This window comes from Mytilus edulis, chromosome 1, assembly GCF_963676685.1.
Source record: "Mytilus edulis chromosome 1, xbMytEdul2.2, whole genome shotgun sequence".
Lineage (NCBI taxonomy): Eukaryota > Metazoa > Mollusca > Bivalvia > Mytilida > Mytilidae > Mytilus > Mytilus edulis.
Window position 1 is genome coordinate 32073440 of NC_092344.1, and position 17780 is coordinate 32091219.

Here is a 17780-nt window from a genome sequence, read left to right on the forward strand (position 1 = left end):
ATGATCTTTATTTCAAATAATTACACCTGTCCTGTTATGGGTCAGCATTGCCTGCAAAACGGTTATTATCTTTATTTCACACATTTTCGCTGTATCTTGTTTTGGGTCAGTATTGCCTGCTAAAACGTTTAGGATCTTTATTTAATACGATTGTGTCTTTATTGCCGTCATCCTGTCGGTGCTGTCTTTACACATTGTTCAGACTGTCAATGCGATCATTCGATAGGCTACCTTTAAATTGTGTTTTAATTTTATGGCCTGTTTGTATTCATGCATTGTTCGTAAATCATGATATGGTTTTTAATGTTGCCTATCTAATTCATATTAATTATTCAAATTATATATATAAAAAGACTTGATGGTTTATTCCATTGTTGTACTAAATGCTATGGTCTTTAGAGGTAAATCCATCACAAACCAAAGTTTTATATTTAACTTGACTGGTTATTATTTACTAAATTGTTTTTTTCCTTTCTTTTCTTTTGGCATGTTTGGTTTAATGTTTAACGTATGTGTCAAAAGCTATAAATATTTTCTCGGTTAAACTTACATCTTTTAACTTTCATCGCAATTAAGGTACAGTTTAATTATATGAAACAATATTATATTTTTCATTTTACAACTTTATTTACTACCATACAATATAAACCTTTTAAATGTATAACGAAAATTATTTCTATAGTCTCTATCAATTCGGATCACAACAAATACAACTGAGAGTTTCGTTGGTATATATGTTACATTTTGTTTATCGTTCATTTTTTATATGCATACGGCCGTTTATTTTCTCGTTTAAATTGTTTTACATGGTCATCTTGGGGCCTTTTAAAGCTGACTGTGCGATATGGGCTTTGTTCATTGTTGAAGGCCGTGCGGAGACCTATAGTTGTTAATTTCTGTGTCATTTGGGTTTCCTGTGGTGAACTGTCTCATTGGCAATCATACCACATCTTCTTTTTTATATTTATACAATTTCGATTGAAAAATGTCAAGTGTAGTATGAGAATCATTTGCTCATGATTCCATACAGAAATAGTCAGATACAAAGCTTCGTTTTAGAAAGGATCCAGGGCTTCGTAAAATGTACTTTAGTTTTGTTTGAATTTTTTAGATTAAATTTTAGGATACAGTTTCGATTAATTAATGTACTAGTTGTTTGTACTAAATTATATAGAGGATTTTATTCTTAAATGTCTGGATGTACGAAGAAATATGAATTCTGGAACATACTTAACGACGATTCTATTGTAATTTTATTGCTGTGATCCTGACCGGAATAAAATTTACACCTTTAATCACTTTTTACCAGTAAGAGAAAATTGAAAAGTAATATCTTGGTATATGTTATTATAAAGTTTTAATATTTCTGCTAAATGTGGAAACGTTTTACATAATAAAATGATATTTGTTTGGTGAACATGTATGTGACTGTCATGCTTGTAAATTTTTTCAAGACATCAAAAATTATTTCAGGATAAAAAAAACTTTATTCAAATAGTTTGGGGTGGGGTCAAAATTGCTGCAACTTTTGTTCAATGGACATCAATTTTATATTTGACTTTTACAAAACATTTCTCCCCTGTAACTCTTTGTCAAAATTTTACCAAACTTGGCTACAATCATAATTGGGGCATCTTGTTTAAAAAATGTGTCCGATGACCCCATCTGACAGCCAAGATGGTCGACATGGCTAAACATAGAACATTGGAGTAAAATGCAGTTTTTGGCTTATACATATAAAAGGAAAGCTTTTATGGTTTAATAGAATATATATCTGCCAAGCGATATATTTGTTTAGGTCTAATATTTCCTCGGTAGATGGCTGCTGCTTACAAGATATATATTACATTAAGAGTTTCTAATAGTTGAGCTGAAATTATCCCTTTGAAGTTTTTACGGACACCATAATATTTATAGAACATATTAGTCACAGATTACCTCGGATATGTTCCATTTTTCACAATCATGTCATATTTTTTTAACGATTGGGTGTATTAAACAGAATACTACTCATCACCAATTTTTTTATAAACTTCACTTAAATATTAAGAGCAAATCCGCCAGAAAACCATGCAATATTCAGAAAATCGACCAAATCGACAATCACAACTTGACAAATTTTTATACATCATCTTAATCCTTGACAAAAAATAAAAGACTTATTTTTTCCCAGAATCCTATCTATTTTTAGTAACAGCCTCATTTGCATAATTCTCTAAATTAATAATGAAACCAAGGAAAAATCCAACGTTTTTATACCTTTTAAGAATTACCTAGCAGCATATTAAATGGAGTAGTTGAGTTTTTAGAGTAATGTAAGCTAGAACCCATCCATTTTACTATGTTATGGTCAATACAAATGAAAATTTAAACAATTTGGCACATTGCCAGTAGCACGGACACAAAAACGGGATTTTTCATACATGAATTTACATGGTTTTTATTTCCTTCTAACTTGCAAGATCCATTCCAGATATGTTTGCAACCTAAAACGGTTTTAATTTTAGGGTATTTTTTTTATATTAAAACAAAAAATTAAGCTTGGCAAATGACTATTACATATTAATTCATGCCTTGGAAGAGTGGTGATTTTAGTCCAGAATTGACACATTTTGATTTTTATATTAATTAAATTCTAAACACAATTAGTAATAAAATGGCTCATAAAATCATTTAAAATGTAAAATAAATTTGTATAAAGAATGAAATAAGACTTTTTTGTACTGCAAGTGCAAAAATCAATAAATTGTCTGAAACCAGGGAGTACATCTTTTATGCTCTTCCATTGACTTATCTCCCTTGGGCAACATGTCAGCTCCCAGTGATGGTTTGGCAGACAAATGTTTACAATGAAGTTTGTGACTTGAATTATCTAGGAGGAGCATGTTGGCTATTCCATCATTATACAACTACATATAACAAAGTATTTAAGATATCTGAATGCACTAAAGACTAAATAGCATAACAACTGCCAAGAAATTTGACAATAATAAAAATAATTTACCAGACAATAATTTAGTGAATAAACATGATAAATATTGATTGGAAAAAACAAGCCAATGAACTGCAAAAGGTGTTCTTAGATTTCAACTAGCAAAACAAAAATATTCTAAATCATTCTTAGTAAAATAAAGTGAGCGAATGGAACCATCTTGAAGACATTGCTTATGCTTGCACTAAAATGGAGATTGAGAGTGTCAAAACTGTCTGGCTTTACAAGATCTTACAACAGTCTGGTACACCAAAAATAAATCAAAGACACTCTCTCTACCGTTGTAACACAACGGTTAACACACGTTGAGTGGAAACTGCGTATGCTCAAAAAGCACTTGAATTGCCCCTGGTTTTCTTTTAAATGGTTTGTTGTTTCATTTGTATTTTATTTTCTTAATCTTCAGTTATATCTATTTGTAACAGTTATGCCCTTGAGAACTTTGTATTTCATTTCAAACTTTTATATTCGTTCAAGTATTAGGGTTTTAAAATATACGTGTGATAATGGTGCATACAATCCATAAAGTCTATGAGTAAGACAAAAGACAGTTATCAACCCATTAGTGTATGGGATGTTTTTGCCTTGTTTGACATATCAATATATTTCATCACGAACAGGACGACAGTTGTCACCAGATTTGAACATGCATGAACAATTTGCAAAATGTCGCTTACAAACACTAATCTTTGAAAAAGATCATTGAACTGTATAAAATTCCTCACTGTATTGAAATCGGAGCTATGTAAATGTATTTTAATAAAACCCGTACAATTTCCACATATATTTCATAAATCTGAAGTGATTTAGATCGCTAGTAGTGGTAATTGCATTATGTAATTTATTCATTGTCTTTTGATGTCTTATTTTGATTATTAAACATCAAGAAAATTCCCACTGTATTTTTAGATTCTGCGTCAAAGGAACTTTTCAAATCGATGTGTGATTAATGTAATAATAAAACGAAAGTAGACTATATACTTATTATTGAAAGACACGTACCTATATTCAAACAGGTAAGTTGCCATTTTCATGTATCATGCTTAAAAACAAAAAGAATTTAAAGTGTTTTCGCTGCAAGTTATTAAATGATCATGTTTATTTAAAATAATGAATCAAATAAAGCTTCAATTTTGCAGCGCATTTGCAATTAACTGAATCCTGGAAATAGTTGATATTAATGTCAGTCTGCCAGATGTCGATATGATGTATTTACGACAGAAATCTCTTTAAAAGACGACAAGATACGAGTTTTTTCTCTTCATATTTCTAACCTTATGATCAGAAGGTAAGGGATGATAATTCGAGATGATACATCTTAAAAATTCTTTTGTCGGCATACCTTATCGTGGTTGGTACATACAAATGTGTTTGACTATTAAATGGTTATGGCATATATACATCAATGTCCCCATATATGTCTCCTGTGTTTACCAACATGGACAAAAATGTATCAATGGTTAGTGCCAAGACTAGTCCAGTGACTACTTTGCCAATAAGTAAAAGGAGTAGGGGCATTAAGTCCTTGTTTTGACTGAGAAAAATAAAACATTTGATAACTATTTCAAATTGACACATCATGTTTAGAAATGCATAGGGTCAAGAAATATAAATGAAAAACATAAAGATTTTAATCTGATGACGTCACATGTATTGTTTTCACAAAAACGATGAAAAATACATAATTTATGCATTTTTATATCTTTACTTCCGTTGTGGAAACAACATGCACAGGCAAGAAACAAAATGATTTAACAGAAGCTTTATTATAACATCATTTAGACGTGCATTTGATAAACCTAGAACGATTGTAGAGAATTTAACAACTCACAACCAATACTAGCAATATATGTATTTATAATCAACGATTTTATACAAATATCACTTCCTGTTTTGTTATATATATGTCATTGGTCCTACATCGTACTTCATATTAGATGATGTTGAGTCGAAGAAAATTTTACCAGGGTAGCTTAGACACAGCGGAGTGCAAGTTCCAATAGTGTTGTAATTGTCCGGATACATTTCTCAATAGTCGTAAGCTGCTTTACTGTCCATCAAACAAAGTAAAATTGTTGAAACTTTATACAGTTTTGTCCTGTCATTGTTTTTTGGTGCTTTTATTTATTTGTGTAATGTAAAACTGAAGTCAATGTTTTACTTACAGTGGAGGTCAAGTAAAAGCCGACAAGGAACAGAAGGATGGATAGTGCTAAGAAAATACATGCCACATTAGGGGTTTTTGTTCTGAGACTGTTTCCAACGATGATACAAATGATTTTAAAAGATAATATTACACCAGGAAAACTTCACAGAATGTTTATAAACAAAACATTGAATACAGTGCTAACGGATGCCGATATTGATTTAATGAAAATGCTTCCAAATATGGATAATTTCACGATAGATATTTGCTATAAAATACTTCGGTTTGAAAATTTAATTGACGAACCTAAGTGTAAATGGGGCAATAGTCCGCATGACACAGACGTTGAAATTTCTGATGATATTCAAAGGATACTTAATTTTTCGAATGAAATTGTAAGTAAATCTTCAGAGGAAATTACAAAGATTTTTCCTACTACATTTGAGGAAAATGTAAAAAGGATAATAGAAAGAGTGGATGGATACCTAAAAGGTGATAATTGTCAACAATTATATAAGAATCTACATATTCAGCACATAGATACATCTGAGCTCCTTGACATCCTAGAGCATTTATTACAGAAACATCCAATAACAGGTAGGGTTAGAAGACAAATTAATGTGTCTACTGTTTTTCTGTTTGTTAGTTTATTTGTGCTTCGTAACGATTAACTGAGATAAGCAGCTTAATTTTATAATGTGCTCTTATGTTCTGATGTACCATCATTGTCCCAGGGTAAGGGGCGGTGGACCACTCACAATCATTTTTAACTCTGCCACATTCTGTAAAACACCTGTCCCAAGTAAAGAACCTAAAATTCAATAGATGTCTTGAGTTCATGTTTGATTTTCCGAAAATGTTTTTGTAAAAATTATAGGCCGTTACTTTTCTCGTTTGAATTGGTTATATTTTTCTCGTCGGATCCGTCTATAGTTGAATATACGGTATAAATTTTCCCGACTGTTTCCCGACTGATGATAGCTTTAAGGTGACGTATAATTGTTTTTCTTGGTCATTTTAATCTGATTAGTTGTGATCACTGACAAAATGTTTCATTCTCTAACTCAGTATTGTCGTGTCATGTTGTTAGCTATGAAAAAAACTTTAGATAAAGTATATAAAAAAAATGTTATTAAAATATCAAAACTCTAAGGACAATGCCTACTAGCAGAAAAAACAGTCTTCGGAAACAGAGCATACGTATGCCTATATGTAATAAGTACCAATCACATGGTTAACTGTGTGTCACTAAAAGAGACAAGTTATAATTTGCCAGAAAGAGAGAGAAGGTACTTTAGATCGATTTCAAAGGAGCCAATAGAAAAGAATAAGCATTCAGCAAGTTAAATATATATACATGCAATTGAACATTTTTTGCATATTGTATATCATTGAAGCTTTTTATTCTAACTTGTCTAAATATATGTTGTTTTCTTTTGCTTTTCACTAGTGATTCCATCCATTTTGAAAACTGATGGTAAAACCATGATGAGGGAATTGTACTCAAGAATTGCAATTGTGATCACTGACATTTTTCCAGATATTCTTAGAGAACTAATTTTGTCAAGAATTACTCCCCAAAACTTGTATAAGAGTTTCGACAACGCCTTTCTCAGTTCATGTTATTTAAAACAACAAACTGATTTGAAGACATCTAATTTGACGAATTCTTTTTCTTGCTTGGATATACCTCTTATTTATAAGCTTTTAAGATATTTTTCATTAATAGCGTCTCCTTCAAAAGGATGGGGAAAGGATCCTCATCCAACTGATCTGCTTATTGCGGATGATGTGGAACGTATCCGAATGTTTCGAAATGAAATAGCGCATAGATGTGATGCAAACATTAACAAGAATGATTTTGATGCCTATTTTGTAACATTTAGTGAAATAGGTGAAAGAATTGATAATCATTTGACCGGACAAAATAGTTATAAACAAAACGTGATTTACTGCAAGACCTGTGTGATGGATACACAAATGCAAACAAAGTACGAAAATGCTGCAAAAGAATTGGAGAATCTTAAACGTAAGATATGAGAGAAAGTATTGGAATACAAATCTTAATAAATTTTATCTGATTTCAAAAAATGATAAAATTTACAGAGTGATAAGAAAAGGGTAATATTATTTTCTTCAGGAAGATGACATGTTTTAGATAAAATGAGAACTTAATCATATTGAAGAACTGAAAAAAAGAAAAACGATACGAACAAAAATACATCAGATGGATTTATATACTATCATGTCTGCCAAAAAAAATATAACATGCAGTTTGTATAAGATTTGTTTTTTGTTTTTGTTAAAAAGAATATTTGAATATCAAACTTTTACTAGTTACTAGAACGAAGATTCCGATTTGATTTGAAAATGCGAATATTTATAAGGGCTTACACAATTGAATTGTCAAATACAACTATTACCTTTTTATATTTTATAATACAACATTAACTTGACCTTAAAATATCTTTCGATCTTTTAGTGCATTATGAACGTAAGCCAGTTAAATTCTACTGGGGTGACTCTTTTGAACAAAGTCTTATGGATCTTCGAATGATGATACAGAACAAAGAATTAGAAGGTAAGATTATATATATCCTATCCTTTAAATTCGCCATTTCTTGATGAGAACGGATTACATACATTTTTTTTCAGATATAATGAACCCCAGAAATGACAATATATAGAAAAAAAAATTACGACTTTCATCACAACAAAGGCAAATTCTTAAATGTTCTCCATCATAAATATACGAGATCACCATGTAATTACTTCTCCAAATTACACTCTGTTCGTCATAACACACTGGTTTTTGTAAGTAAACCAAACTATTAAAAAGGTAATTTCAATAGCGTTGATATGTTTTCGTTATAAAACATTGTTACATACAAAGGTCATAAAAACAAGGACTGTATTTAGTTTTTATTCAATCTTTTGAAATATTTGAACTGATTGATATTTTATACTTAGAAATCATGTTTATTCATTAACAGAAATTTTAATAATTTTTGGATCAGAGCGTTTTTGTTTGTCTCTTTGTTAGTTTTGTTGGTGTTGTGCACACTTTCAGTTTTACGAATCAAATCCTTTCAAACTGATATTTACAGCTTTTCTAGTGTATGCTGTCCCATTGTCCCAGATTAGGAGGAGGGTTGAGTGTGTAAAATTATGTTTAACTCCGCAGCATGCGATATGTGGCTGTCTAAAGCAATAAAAAATCTTAAATTTACAGTAGTTGATGGATAATGCCTGCCATACTGTATTTGTTTTTTAATCGTTTTACACACAATCATTATTTTTGCTTTCCTTTTTGCATAATTGATTTTTCGTCATGCCTGTATTAATGATGCTCATTCTTGAAGACAATACGGTGACCGATATTTTTTTATAGCCACGTCCATTTTGTGTCAGATAGAGAGTTCTTTTATTTGAAATATTCAAAATAAACAGATTGAAACGAATAGATAAACAAACCATGAGGAACATTTAAAAATATCGATATCGAATCCATATTGTCGATATTGTGACATATTCAATGGTTGCAAAACGGCAAAATTATATTGTCTACATGCACAACTGCAGCATCTTAACATTAGAAACATAAAGTTTCGATATCGACTTCATGTCTTTGACCACTGCAGAATAAGAAAATAGAACGATTTCATTAACAGAACAAATCAGATGATGAAAAAAATAAATGCCGATACTAAATTAATATCTTTAATATCGGCAATTGAAACGGATGAACCAGGATAACCTGAAATGTCTATATAGACAGTCGTTGATATTTGGAACACAAATTGTTAATATCGAGAATTTGAGCATATGCATCAACTTAAAAAAAAACAGTTGAGAAAGAAATTTAATGCGATATCGAATCGTTGTTGTCCATATGAAGTATGGAAAAGAATAATTTAGAGTAAACTAAATTTGAAAAGCAAATCTCGAGGCATAACATAATCCTTTTTGTCTCTTTCCGGTTATCATTATTGCTTGCAATTTTTTTCCTATTCCAATCTGCAAAAAATGTGCATCACCTACCGTCATGTCCTACGCTATCTATTGGATCAAATTTATAACATAGAACCTATTGGTCACAATATATCACTAAGTTTTTCAACACACAATATTAAAATCAATGTTATATCAAACATATATGTGTTTTAGCGGCAACCGTAGTTTAATAATGTTCAGATCTCAGTAATCCCTTTAAAATATGTATCCTGCAATTTGGTGTCTTTAATATACACCAACAGCCCAACATTTATCGCTAGTCTGTATATGTATACTATTCAGTTATCGTTTGAAAGCTCCGCCCAATGCCGGACTACGTTTGTATATTACTGTTGACGAGTGTTGTACGAAGCTAAGACCCCAGAATGTGTATTGCAGACGCATTCCAATGACATATTGCTTGACCTTGTGCGAAATAAAGATTAATTTACCTTCTGCTTGCTTTCAAACATTTCGCTAGAGCAATATGAAATAAACCCATTTTCGTTATCAGAAAAAAACACGAACAGCTGGATTATCTCCATATCTTCAAGTTCAAATCTTGAATGTGTACATGTGTTCAAAACAAAATCAACCATGCAACAATGTCAATTTCAGCATGTTAAGAAAATTTAACGTTTAGTTTAAATTTCTTGAGCGTAGGACAAATCATACACTTTTGTTAAATAGGACAAAGTTTTGATATTTGTTTTTGCTCTTGAAATTAATTGTTATGTTATAATAAATATTTATTTACTATGAATTGCGTAGTATTGTTGAACATGCGAGATTCATTTCGCTGTACCCATCAATTATTTTGCGAATTTGTTTTTAATATAACTTTGCCTAAAAGGTAAAATAGACAGAAATTGATATATTGTAAGTTGAAAATAAATGCAATAAATGTGAGCTTTTCTGTCTGGTAATTGCAGGATAAAGACAATACATGTAGAGTGTCTTTGAATATCAGCTGTATTTGTACTTATAACACCTATTTCCTAGCCTTGTGCAAATAAAGGTGATAATTAAATTCCCTTAACAGTTTTGTAAATATAAATTAAAGCACACATAAACTTAGGGAATACCATTGACATACAGAATATAAAAGAGCGATAGCATGTGCGTCGACAGTGTAAGCGTTGCTCGTTTTTTATACGTCACCAACCGTTCGAATCTACGAAATCAATGAATTATACAGATATCACGAATATTCTGGTATCTAATGGTCTAATACAAGGAAAACATTCAATTGAGAATCAGGCATATTGAATCGGTAAACCAGTTTGTTATTATGATTGTCAAATATAAAGTATATGGATTTCAATCGTTCTTTGTTTTAACTTTTTATATGAATATAAAAAAGAAATAAGGAAATTTGTTTTTAATGTCTGGCAGATTTATTCGATACTTTGTGACCTTAAACTATTATTGTATCAAGTATATAATAATTTTACGATTAATTCAAGATAAATGATTATCAAAAAGTAGGTTTCCTGTTAAAAAAAGCATTACTTCGTTTATCATGAAACAATTTGCAAAAATGTATATTTCAATTGATGAACATTAAAGGCCAGGGCTGACCTAGATAGAAATCCGGTTGGAGAGCAATTAAGCCAATAAGGAAATGGGAGGGGCCTAACTATCTTATCAATTATTTATAGAAGTCAGCATGGTTAAAGAAAACAAACACATGTGGAATTTACCTTTGTGTAGAAATTTATAATCCAGACTAAAACGAATAACTAACAAATAACAAGATTAAGATGATCAAAAATATTTGCATGATAATAGTTAACCCTTGTAAATTCAATGCATTAGTGTAATTATTCTGTTTTTAATAGAAACTAGAAATGTAGCGGTTCCAAATGTTTATCCTGTAATTATATGTTAGTTTTTTGTAAATTTTCTTTCCTTTCTGTGAAGATGGTGCATTGGGATTCCTTGATTTCCATACTGATGTAAAGCCTCTGTCCACATTCTCATTCCAATGGCATACTGCCAAATTTGATCTCAATTTATATTGATCATCACCAAAGCAAATTCTTTTGTCTTGAAATATGTTCACAACATTATTGAAACTTTCAACATAAAATGTGTCTTTAGCAAGAATGTAATCTTGAGGATATTTATAAATAGTTGAACTTTTTATAGCAATCTCTAACATTTTTCTGGCTTTTAAATTTGTAAGTACAGTCCTAGATGGTTCATAGTTTGAATCAAATCTGCACCTTGATGAATGATGACAATTTTCATGGTTATCACAATAATGGTTAACAATGTTATCCAAACTTTCCTTCAGTTTTAGAGAATTTTGCTCACAGTTACGGACAGCCCAGTTAATGTGTGTTGCTATGGGTTCAACTTTATCTCCTAGCTGTACACTCCAACTTATACCCTCTGAACGTTTGGTACCTTTGGAAATCTTGGTGACAGCTTTTTTTACAGCCTTGACAGCATGCCATAAGTCATTCTGATTGACAGTAAATTGAGTGTCCCTCACAAATTTATTTACAGCCAAATTTCTATCATGTGCATGAATTTTTATGGACACATTTTTATTCTCCAAATTTTCATAAATAATTTGTGTTCCAAGTCTTTCATGTCGTTGGGCAACTTTATCCTGTGACTTTGTAATATGTTCACAGTCCATCACTTTGTGAGTTTTTTCTCCTAATGCTACAACTGTAGTATCTTTCGCATTTTTCCTCCAATCGTGCCTAGCATCTGTCATGATGTTGATGCCATCTAGGTCGTCATATGAAGAAATTTCATCATTTATGGCATTGTCAACTGATTGAACACTTTCATTTTCAGCATGTTCTTTATATGTTCTAAAGAATTTTGATCTTCTCTCTTTAGTGATGCAGCCAATTCCTGCCCCATTAACAAATCTAGTGTAATGTACTGGCAAAAGTCCACTGCTATAAAATGCATGACAAATCCTGTGATTGACCAAGAACTCATCATTCGGAAGGTATGATGATGACGACCATAAATAGGAATGTGATTTCTCCTTGGTACACATCCGTCTTACACATGCTACATGTCCTTTCATAGTTCTTTTCCATACTTTTAGCTTTCCATTACAAATACTGGTATGTGCCTCATAGAGTTCTCCATATGTATCCAAAGATTTTTCTGCAGTAACAAACAGTCCTTGGTCTACATCCTGGCTTCTTGTTTGGGAATAGGTGGATGGAAAAGGATGAAGTTCTTTCAAATTGTCACTTCCAAGTTGTTGTTTAATCCAAAAGTCTAAAAGTTCCTCTATAATTAAACTATTGTTAACTGGCTTATTCAAAGTTGAAGTCAAAAAAACCCTTTACTTTTTGAAGTTTTTCCAAAATTCTACTTTTGACAGTTTCGTCACCAGGAATTTAAGAAGCTTAAGCTTGAAGCTAAGACCCCAGAATGTGTATTGCAGACGCATTCCAATGACATATTGCTTGACCTTGTGCGAAATAAAGATTAATTTACCTTCTGCTTGTTTTCAAACATTTCGCTAGAGCAATATGAAATAAACCCATTTTCTGCTATCAGAAAAAACACGAACAGCTGGATTATCTCCATATCTTCAAGTTCAAATCTTGAATGTGTACATGTGTTCAAAACAAAATCAACCATGCAACAATGTCAATTTCAGCATGTTAAGAAAATTTAACGTTTAGTTTAAATTTCTTGAGCGTAGGACAAATCATACACTTTTGTTAAATAGGACAAAGTTTTGATATTTGTTTTTGCTCTTGAAATTAATTGTTATGTTATAATAAATATTTATTTACTATGAATTGCGTAGTATTGTTGAACATGCGAGATTCATTTCGCTGTACCCATCAATTATTTTGCGAATTTGTTTTTAATATAACTTTGCCTAAAAGGTAAAATAGACAGAAATTGATATATTGTAAGTTGAAAATAAATGCAATAAATGTGAGCTTTTCTGTCTGGCAATTGCAAGATAAAGACAATACATGTAGAGTGTCTTTGAATATCAGCTGTATTTGTACTTATAACACCTATTTCCTAGCCTTGTGCAAATAAAGGTGATAATTAAATTCCCTTAACAGTTTTGTAAATATAAATTAAAGCACACATAAACTTAGGGAATACCATTGACATACAGAATATAAAAGAGCGATAGCATGTGCGTCGACAGTGTAAGCGTTGCTCGTTTTTTATACGTCACCAACCGTTCGAATCTACGAAATCAATGAATTATACAGATATCACGAATATTCTGGTATCTAATGGTCTAATACAAGGAAAACATTCAATTGAGAATCAGGCATATTGAATCGGTAAACCAGTTTGTTATTATGATTGTCAAATATAAAGTATATGGATTTCAATCGTTCTTTGTTTTAACTTTTTATATGAATATAAAAAAGAAATAAGGAAATTTGTTTTTAATGTCTGGCAGATTTATTCGATACTTTGTGACCTTAAACTATTATTGTATCAAGTATATAATAATTTTACGATTAATTCAAGATAAATGATTATCAAAAAGTAGGTTTCCTGTTAAAAAAAGCATTACTTCGTTTATCATGAAACAATTTGCAAAAATGTATATTTCAATTGATGAACATTAAAGGCCAGGGCTGACCTAGATAGAAATCCGGTTGGAGAGCAATTAAGCCAATAAGGAAATGGGAGGGGCCTAACTATCTTATCAATTATTTATAGAAGTCAGCATGGTTAAAGAAAACAAACACATGTGGAATTTACCTTTGTGTAGAAATTTATAATCCAGACTAAAACGAATAACTAACAAATAACAAGATTAAGATGATCAAAAATATTTGCATGATAATAGTTAACCCTTGTAAATTCAATGCATTAGTGTAATTATTCTGTTTTTAATAGAAACTAGAAATGTAGCGGTTCCAAATGTTTATCCTGTAATTATATGTTAGTTTTTTGTAAATTTTCTTTCCTTTCTGTGAAGATGGTGCATTGGGATTCCTTGATTTCCATACTGATGTAAAGCCTCTGTCCACATTCTCATTCCAATGGCATACTGCCAAATTTGATCTCAATTTATATTGATCATCACCAAAGCAAATTCTTTTGTCTTGAAATATGTTCACAACATTATTGAAACTTTCAACATAAAATGTGTCTTTAGCAAGAATGTAATCTTGAGGATATTTATAAATAGTTGAACTTTTTATAGCAATCTCTAACATTTTTCTGGCTTTTAAATTTGTAAGTACAGTCCTAGATGGTTCATAGTTTGAATCAAATCTGCACCTTGATGAATGATGACAATTTTCATGGTTATCACAATAATGGTTAACAATGTTATCCAAACTTTCCTTCAGTTTTAGAGAATTTTGCTCACAGTTACGGACAGCCCAGTTAATGTGTGTTGCTATGGGTTCAACTTTATCTCCTAGCTGTACACTCCAACTTATACCCTCTGAACGTTTGGTACCTTTGGAAATCTTGGTGACAGCTTTTTTTACAGCCTTGACAGCATGCCATAAGTCATTCTGATTGACAGTAAATTGAGTGTCCCTCACAAATTTATTTACAGCCAAATTTCTATCATGTGCATGAATTTTTATGGACACATTTTTATTCTCCAAATTTTCATAAATAATTTGTGTTCCAAGTCTTTCATGTCGTTGGGCAACTTTATCCTGTGACTTTGTAATATGTTCACAGTCCATCACTTTGTGAGTTTTTTCTCCTAATGCTACAACTGTAGTATCTTTCGCATTTTTCCTCCAATCGTGCCTAGCATCTGTCATGATGTTGATGCCATCTAGGTCGTCATATGAAGAAATTTCATCATTTATGGCATTGTCAACTGATTGAACACTTTCATTTTCAGCATGTTCTTTATATGTTCTAAAGAATTTTGATCTTCTCTCTTTAGTGATGCAGCCAATTCCTGCCCCATTAACAAATCTAGTGTAATGTACTGGCAAAAGTCCACTGCTATAAAATGCATGACAAATCCTGTGATTGACCAAGAACTCATCATTCGGAAGGTATGATGATGACGACCATAAATAGGAATGTGATTTCTCCTTGGTACACATCCGTCTTACACATGCTACATGTCCTTTCATAGTTCTTTTCCATACTTTTAGCTTTCCATTACAAATACTGGTATGTGCCTCATAGAGTTCTCCATATGTATCCAAAGATTTTTCTGCAGTAACAAACAGTCCTTGGTCTACATCCTGGCTTCTTGTTTGGGAATAGGTGGATGGAAAAGGATGAAGTTCTTTCAAATTGTCACTTCCAAGTTGTTGTTTAATCCAAAAGTCTAAAAGTTCCTCTATAATTAAACTATTGTTAACTGGCTTATTCAAAGTTGAAGTCAAAAAAACCCTTTACTTTTTGAAGTTTTTCCAAAATTCTACTTTTGACAGTTTCGTCACCAGGAATTTAAGAAGCTTAAGCTTGAAGCTAAGACCCCAGAATGTGTATTGCAGACGCATTCCAATGACATATTGCTTGACCTTGTGCGAAATAAAGATTAATTTACCTTCTGCTTGTTTTCAAACATTTCGCTAGAGCAATATGAAATAAACCCATTTTCTGCTATCAGAAAAAACACGAACAGCTGGATTATCTCCATATCTTCAAGTTCAAATCTTGAATGTGTACATGTGTTCAAAACAAAATCAACCATGCAACAATGTCAATTTCAGCATGTTAAGAAAATTTAACGTTTAGTTTAAATTTCTTGAGCGTAGGACAAATCATACACTTTTGTTAAATAGGACAAAGTTTTGATATTTGTTTTTGCTCTTGAAATTAATTGTTATGTTATAATAAATATTTATTTACTATGAATTGCGTAGTATTGTTGAACATGCGAGATTCATTTCGCTGTACCCATCAATTATTTTGCGAATTTGTTTTTAATATAACTTTGCCTAAAAGGTAAAATAGACAGAAATTGATATATTGTAAGTTGAAAATAAATGCAATAAATGTGAGCTTTTCTGTCTGGCAATTGCAAGATAAAGACAATACATGTAGAGTGTCTTTGAATATCAGCTGTATTTGTACTTATAACACCTATTTCCTAGCCTTGTGCAAATAAAGGTGATAATTAAATTCCCTTAACAGTTTTGTAAATATAAATTAAAGCACACATAAACTTAGGGAATACCATTGACATACAGAATATAAAAGAGCGATAGCATGTGCGTCGACAGTGTAAGCGTTGCTCGTTTTTTATACGTCACCAACCGTTCGAATCTACGAAATCAATGAATTATACAGATATCACGAATATTCTGGTATCTAATGGTCTAATACAAGGAAAACATTCAATTGAGAATCAGGCATATTGAATCGGTAAACCAGTTTGTTATTATGATTGTCAAATATAAAGTATATGGATTTCAATCGTTCTTTGTTTTAACTTTTTATATGAATATAAAAAAGAAATAAGGAAATTTGTTTTAAATGTCTGGCAGATTTATTCGATACTTTGTGACCTTAAACTATTATTGTATCAAGTATATAATAATTTTACGATTAATTCAAGATAAATGATTATCAAAAAGTAGGTTTCCTGTTAAAAAAAGCATTACTTCGTTTATCATGAAACAATTTGCAAAAATGTATATTTCAATTGATGAACATTAAAGGCCAGGGCTGACCTAGATAGAAATCCGGTTGGAGAGCAATTAAGCCAATAAGGAAATGGGAGGGGCCTAACTATCTTATCAATTATTTATAGAAGTCAGCATGGTTAAAGAAAACAAACACATGTGGAATTTACCTTTGTGTAGAAATTTATAATCCAGACTAAAACGAATAACTAACAAATAACAAGATTAAGATGATCAAAAATATTTGCATGATAATAGTTAACCCTTGTAAATTCAATGCATTAGTGTAATTATTCTGTTTTTAATAGAAACTAGAAATGTAGCGGTTCCAAATGTTTATCCTGTAATTATATGTTAGTTTTTTGTAAATTTTCTTTCCTTTCTGTGAAGATGGTGCATTGGGATTCCTTGATTTCCATACTGATGTAAAGCCTCTGTCCACATTCTCATTCCAATGGCATACTGCCAAATTTGATCTCAATTTATATTGATCATCACCAAAGCAAATTCTTTTGTCTTGAAATATGTTCACAACATTATTGAAACTTTCAACATAAAATGTGTCTTTAGCAAGAATGTAATCTTGAGGATATTTATAAATAGTTGAACTTTTTATAGCAATCTCTAACATTTTTCTGGCTTTTAAATTTGTAAGTACAGTCCTAGATGGTTCATAGTTTGAATCAAATCTGCACCTTGATGAATGATGACAATTTTCATGGTTATCACAATAATGGTTAACAATGTTATCCAAACTTTCCTTCAGTTTTAGAGAATTTTGCTCACAGTTACGGACAGCCCAGTTAATGTGTGTTGCTATGGGTTCAACTTTATCTCCTAGCTGTACACTCCAACTTATACCCTCTGAACGTTTGGTACCTTTGGAAATCTTGGTGACAGCTTTTTTTACAGCCTTGACAGCATGCCATAAGTCATTCTGATTGACAGTAAATTGAGTGTCCCTCACAAATTTATTTACAGCCAAATTTCTATCATGTGCATGAATTTTTATGGACACATTTTTATTCTCCAAATTTTCATAAATAATTTGTGTTCCAAGTCTTTC

At 31.2% G+C, this 17780-nt stretch overlaps 1 protein-coding gene across 2 annotated transcripts in view; it reads left to right on the top strand.

The window, feature by feature from the left end:
* The first annotated feature begins 2803 nt into the window (after positions 1 to 2803).
* Positions 2804 to 17780, top strand: part of LOC139529900 (uncharacterized) — a 49680-nt gene continuing 34703 nt past the window's right edge. Inside the window, exons 1-5 of one of the 2 annotated variants that reach the window (XM_071325863.1) lie at positions 2804 to 2923; positions 3902 to 4008; positions 5160 to 5735; positions 6589 to 7167; positions 7621 to 7719. In XM_071325863.1, the coding sequence (XP_071181964.1) occupies positions 5195 to 5735; positions 6589 to 7167; positions 7621 to 7719 (1219 nt within the window). In that variant the 5' untranslated portion in view covers positions 2804 to 2923; positions 3902 to 4008; positions 5160 to 5194. Of the gene's footprint in view, positions 2924 to 3223; positions 3359 to 3901; positions 4009 to 5159; positions 5736 to 6588; positions 7168 to 7620; positions 7720 to 17780 lie in introns of those variants that run through there. The other variant, XM_071325870.1, reaches the window with a different exon arrangement.